Raw genomic sequence first — 6,513 nt, forward strand, 5'->3', positions numbered from 1 at the left:
AAGGCCAGCCTGGTCTACATAGTGAGTTCCAGGACAGCTGGGCTACAGGGAGACCCTGTCTCAAAAAGAAAAAAAAAAAACACTTTACCAATTGTGAAGATGATAAAAAGCTAACAGTTCCCTTCTCTCCTCTAAGAAATTATTAAAAGGCAATTAAGAACAGAAAACAGGAATTGGGAAGATGGCTCAATGGTTACGAGCACTGGCTGCTCTTGCAGAGGACCCAGGTTCAGTTCTCAGCACCCACATGGCAACTAACAGCGCCTCTGTAACTCCAGTACCAGGGGACTCCAATGCCCTCTCTGACCTCTGAGGGCATTATACAACACAGGTACCCACAGGTACACATGCAGGCAATACACTCATACACATAAAATAAAATAAAATAAAATAAAATAAAATAAAATAAAATAAAATAAAATAAAATAAATATATTGGAAAAAAAAAAGAAACAGAAAACAAGGACTTCAAGCTCACTTTAAAGAAACATAAGTTCTTCGGGCTGAGTACATGACTCAGTGTGGCAGAGTTCTTAGCTAGCACATGTGAGGCCCTTGGGTTCAATCCCATCACCACAAAAAGGAAAGAAGGGAGGGAGGGAGGGAAGAAGAGAAGAGCAAAGGAGGGAGGCAAGCAGAACAGAGCAAGTTCTGAAGTCAGAGACTTGATTTTATTTATCTATTTATTTATCTATCATCTATCTATCTATCTATCTATCTATCTATCTATCTATCTATCAATCATTTATTTATATATTGAGACAGGGTCTCCCTGTGGCCACAGTTAGCCTGAAACTTGCTATGTAGACCAGCTGACCCTTCATCTTACAGAGTTCTACCTGCCAGTGCCTCACAAGTACTGGAATTAAAGGCACTGCCATTTCCAGCTCAAGACTTCATTTTTAATAAGCTATGAGGAAATATAAAAACATAAAAAGAACAGTACTACAATTTAAGTTTATTTATAGCCTAGACAAAATCCCAATAAATATGCCAACAAAGGTGGTTTGTTTTTTAATGGGGTTGGGAAACTAAACAAGCTAATTCTCAAATTTAGATAGAAAGTGGTAATAATAAAGCATTAAATTTTATCATTTAAAAAGTATCTGTTATTATTTCTTTTCCCCAACAGCATCTGAGATGCTAGACATCACAATTTACCAGCAATGTCATCTGAAGAGTCTTCATCGTGAGGTGCTGATGGTCTTTGATTTCTTTTGTCTTTCTCAGGTAAATCTCTGGATGGATCTTTTACCCTCATCTGTTAATCACTGAAAAAGGTGAAGAATAACAATATTCAAAGTTAAACTTTTAGATATTTTACATAATGCATACCAAAACTAGATTGGTCTAATAAATCAACAAAGAAAAAAAATGAAGGGAACTAAATCAGCTGAACTAAACCTTAAAAGCAATAAACAAGGCTGAGGGTATAGCTTGGTGGTAGAGCACCTGCCTGGCATGCATGAGGCCCTGGGTCCTATCGCCAGCACTGGCCAAAAAAAAAAAAAAAAAAAAAGTCAATACACAAATGGCACATTCTAACTACTCTGTTACAGACTATTTTTCTCCCACAAGCCCCTCAAAATTCCTACGCTGAATCTAATCCACAATGTGATAGCACTTGGAGATAGAACATTTGAGAGGCAATGACCTAGATGATAAATCCCTCATGAGCCTAATTCATGCTCTGACAAGAACAGGTCAGAGAGCTAACCTTGCATTTATGTGGTTTTATCAAGAAGATGGCCAAGACAAATAGATCTTTTTAAATTGGGGTCCACCTTGCCCTCATTACAGACTAGATCTCCCAGCACCTTGAGCTTGGACTTCCCAGCCTTCCTGACCAATGTTTGTTGTTCAAGCCACTCAGTCTATGGTTTACAAACTAAGACATGCCCCCTGCATATACAATGTCTCAGAATGAAAAGTTTTCATCAAGGAACCAAGTGCTGTTTCTGATAATATGTTCTTCCCTTGCCCTATCATCTGTGCTGACAGCAATGACAATGCACCAGGGATACAAACTGTAAACCAAGCCAAGCAGTTTTAAAGACTCTAGTTACTGTACTACCTAGTGGACTACTGATAGAAAAAAAAATTTTTTTTGAGTCAGGGTCTTCCAGCTGGCCTGGAATTCCCTACGTAGAACAGGCTGACCTCAATTTCACAGACATCCACCTGCCTCTGCCTCCTGAGTGCTAGGATTAAAGGCATGCACCACCACACCCGGCTAGTTTTTTTTTTAGATAAAGAGTCAGTCATTATTTGTATTTCTTTAACAGTTATAATTTCTTTATACTGCTTTCCTGTCTTTTTCTTAAGAGTTTTTAAAATTATGTGTATGTGTGTGGAAGGGGATAGGCACACCTGAGTCTGGGTACCTTCAGATTCCCCTTGGGTCTGGAATTATAGGAGTTTTGTGAGCCTCCTGATTTGTGTGCTGGGAATTGAACTCTGGGAACCAAACGGCAAGAGCAGTATGTTTGTCCAGCCATCTCACTAGTCTATTAAGTATCTTTTAATTTAAATTTTTATAACCTTTACCTTGACTAAGACATTTTTAAAATTTTATTTTATGTGTATGTGTGCTGTGCCTGCATGTAGGTAAATGCACCCATGTTGTGTAATGCCCATGGAGCTCAGAAGAGGCTGTTGTTATCCCCGGGACTGGAGTTATGGACAGTTGTTAGCTGCCCTGTGGGTGCTAGGATTCAAACTCGGGTCTTCTGCAAGAATAACCAGTGTTCTTAATTGCTGAGCCATCTCTCCAGATCCAGGTTGTTTGCTTTTCAAAGATCAAAGTAATAGATCTTTCAATTCAGTATTAAATCTTGAATCTTAATTTATTCATTCTATGCTTTAAATAAGAGAGCTTTCAACTTTACTATTTTACAGTTTTTTGTTTTGTTTTTGCTTGGTTTGCTTGTTTTTGGTAGTGCTGGGAATGAAACCCAAGATCTAATGCATGCCAAGCATATGATGTATCACTGAAGTATATTCCAGTCAACAACTGTTCCTTTAAGTCTAAAAACCACCATTGCTGAATTGTTACAACAAATGACAGATTTAATTCAGGATACAGAAATGTATAAAGTCTGAATTCCTCAATTTGATCTCCACCTTCTCCTCTAAACTTCCTCATCTACTAACCCTTTAGTTCTATCTCACAAATGTCCTTCTCTGAACCCAAACTTGATTAGTCACTCCTATTCTGTTGCGTCCATGCTAGCACATCTCAGAAAAGGAGCACGATACAAATACAGAGCTGGTACTTAAAGCTTTACCTGGAGGCAACTATTGCATCTGCTCATATTCTGCTGGCCAAAAAAGTCACACAGTTACACTGAACTTCAAGTAAGTCAGGGCAGGTACAGAATCTAACCAAAAAACAGGGTCATCTGCATATTTCTGCACAGTCTTAATCACTACATCACCCATCTGGTTGAATCCAATGTCAATGAACCCAATTCATCATTTTCTCCATAGATGCATAGAATCTTAAAAGTGTAGTGGGTCTTCCCTAACCTAACCTACCACACTTTCTGGTCAACTTCTGTGCACTTTTCACAGCCATTTCAAACCCTTTGTACTCTCCTTAATTTTCAACTCTTCTACCTCCCCACTTATCTAGTCTTTATGGAAGAAAAAGATATACTCAGATGGCAAATCTGGTCTTTCAACCCCTAAATTTACAAACCTGTCACCATTAATTTTAATTTGATATCCTGGGGAGAAACAGGCATTATTAACAAAATCCAGGAAAAATAGCCCATGAAAAATAGTCCTATTTCTCCCTTATAACAGATAAACCCTTGATGAAGTTGAGGGTCAACATACAGATTATACAGCTAGCAGAATACACTGAACCACCCACTTGACTTTGAATTTGTAAGCAACCTGTGCCTTTTTTTTTCAAAAACGTTGATTCAAACTTCTCTTGGTGATGTAGAAGCAATTTCTAATCATATTTCTGACGGATGTAATATATCTAAAAATAATCAATTGAGGGGCTGGAGAGATGGCTCAGTGGTTAAGAACACTGGCTGTTCTCGCAGAAGACCTGGGTTCTAATCCTAGCACCCACATGGTAGCTAACAACTGTCTGCAACCCCAGTCCCAGGGGATATGACAGCCTCTTCTGTCCTCCATGGGCATTGCACGACATGGGTGCACTTACCTACATGGAGGCAATACACGCATACACAGAAAAAAAAAAACAAATATTTTTAAAAATCATTTGATACAGTAACCCATAATATTCCATACAACTTTCTTTTCCAACTTCTACATGAGGAAAAAGAGATTAAAAAAATCCAACTGTTGGATATTCAAACACTTTCTATTATCAAAATTGCATCTGGAAATCTCCAAGACTCTCTTCCCGCTCTTGCTGGGGAGACAGCAAAAGGATTCACAGGGCTCAGCATGTATTTGCACTCATGGCCAACATTTTGTAGAGCATTTTGTATGAATATACAACCTGATCGCAATGGGAAGAGGAACTGGCTGAATCTGAAGTAATCATGCAGAACTTTCTAAGGCCCTGTCTCCCAGGTGGGTCAAACAGCACACTCCTGCAAACCCAAGTTTCCTGAGATGTAAGAGCCAGTCTTGCCGGGAACCCTTCAAATTACAGAGGTCTCAGGCCTGCTATGTTAACTTTTCAGGCAAGTATGTTCTGGCCATTTTTCTCATGTGGCTTTCCAAATATCAAACTTTAGGGTTTTTTTAAAATTAATTTATTTTACTTGTATGAACCCGCACATGCCTCGTTCTGCGTGTGGGGGTCAGAGAGTTGATCTCTCCTTCCACCCTGAGTCCCTGAGGATGGAACCATCTGAGCCATCTGACAGGTCCAAACCAGTTTTTAACTTAAGCATTACCTAGCACTTGTATTTTCTGTATGTAACACAGTATGCACAGCTAACTTACTTTCTTAGCAGGCTACACAAGCTTTCTCTATTCAGAACATTTTGGGGTGCCATTTTCCAGAGTGAAAAAAAGGGGAAACCTATTAAAGATACCTGGCCTCAAAAAGCCGAACAGCACTTGGGCTTCCCTAAGCACTTCACAGGCATTAACCTACTTAGATTTTCACAGCTACTTTATGATAGGCCATTATCATCTTCCTCGTTTTACACTTGGAAGTGGAGGGTGGTTAAGCGACTTCCAGAAGTGTTGGGTGGGGATGTGGGTTCAGGCAGCACCCCTAAACCTCGCTACTACCAGGAAGCCAAGGTTAAACTCGCTTCCTCCGTCACTGATGCACGCCAACTTAGCGGAGAAACAAGCTGCGAGCAGAGCCTGCGAGGCGACGACCGGCCACGGGTCACAGTGTAGCGCCTAGGTCACCGGGAAGCAGGGACTCCGCCCGGCTACCGCCCGAACCCCAGCTCCGCCCGCCGTCGCCCAAACTCGGCACCGGGTCCACCGGGCGCCTCCGCGAAACCGAAAGGCGAAGGGGCGAGGGAAGTCTTTCTTCCAGGAAAGGCCACCCGCAAAGGGAGACACTAAGGTATAAGTGACCCCACCGCCGCGGTCCCGACTCACCCGCCGCAGCTACACCTAGAAGCTTCTGCGCCTGCGCAGCGGGCAACCCTGAGAAGGCGGCTGGCGCTCGGGGCGGGGCCTGCTGTCCGCCGCAGGCGGGAGGGGGGCCTGATGTTGGGGGTGATCTCGAGGCGGGGCTGGGCCCTAGGAAGGAGGTGGAGCCTGGTGTCCCACCGAGTGGGAGGTCTAGGGCGGGCTTGCGGCGGGGCCTGGCGTCCACAGCCAGTTTGGGATGTCCTTACCCGGGGCACAGGCCGGAAAGAGAGGGGCGGGGCCAGCCAGCGCCGCGCCCACGTCCTGCGCGCTCACGGGGTCTGGGGTTGTCTGGTGGAGGATCAGTGCACCGCCTTGGTCTTTCCGGCCTGAGCTTATTTGCTGGGCGCCTTCTCGGTCGCCCCCGACGTTCTTCTCTCACCCTTTCTGAACTCTGATCTTTACCATGTATGATTTTGCGGTTTTCGTTACTATTCTGAAACATGCAGTTCTCACTTTTGAACTACACGGCACGATTCTTGACTTGTACCTATACTTCAGAGTCCAAGCACATGTCACAGTAATGTACACCTTCCTTGTTGAGTAAAAATAGTTGGTTTGACAATATTGTTTTGCAAACGTCGGTATTAGTCGATAGACGTCTCAGTCTTTCACTTTTTTTGTGGCCTGTGATAGGGCGTTGGGTTAGAAATTTAAAGATTCCAGTAAAGTACCCCAAACTAACTTTTTTGCCTTTAAATTCTAATTTCTCTTATTTCCGTGTGGAAACTCGGCGTTTGCCGAGGTAGCTATTCCTGTATATTGTATTTATAGTACTTACTCATTTGACAAATGTAGTTGAGTACAAATACACTGGTCACTGTGCTGCATAATTATCTTTTAGGGTAGGAGATAATTATCTCCCAGCAAGAAAAGAAAATGTTGCAGCAATAAGAACAGTTTGTGTTCTGATGCAATTTCAAAATCA

The 6,513-nt window shown here is 42.3% G+C and overlaps 1 protein-coding gene across 13 annotated transcripts in view; it reads right to left on the minus strand.

Moving 5' to 3' along the window:
- The window catches only part of Usp45 (ubiquitin specific peptidase 45), a 91,308-nt gene extending 85,663 nt beyond the window's left edge, over positions 1 to 5,645 (minus strand). For 12 of the 13 annotated variants that reach the window (XR_001872584.2, XR_003850541.1, XR_003850539.1 and 9 more), the window contains exons 1-2: positions 5,553 to 5,645; positions 1,161 to 1,270 (exon numbers count right to left, since the gene is read on the minus strand). Coding sequence is in view for 9 of the 13 variants with exons in the window: in XM_017799778.2 (XP_017655267.1) it covers positions 1,161 to 1,260 (100 nt within the window). In the remaining 4 variants the exon portion in view is untranslated. The remainder of the gene's footprint in view (positions 1 to 1,160; positions 1,271 to 5,552) is intronic. The other variant, XM_029566718.1, reaches the window with a different exon arrangement.
- Positions 5,646 to 6,513: the final 868 nt, after the last annotated feature.

This window comes from Nannospalax galili, unplaced genomic scaffold (assembly GCF_000622305.1).
Source record: "Nannospalax galili isolate Female #2095 unplaced genomic scaffold, S.galili_v1.0 scaffold78, whole genome shotgun sequence".
In the NCBI taxonomy this organism is placed as follows: Eukaryota; Metazoa; Chordata; class Mammalia; order Rodentia; family Spalacidae; genus Nannospalax; species Nannospalax galili.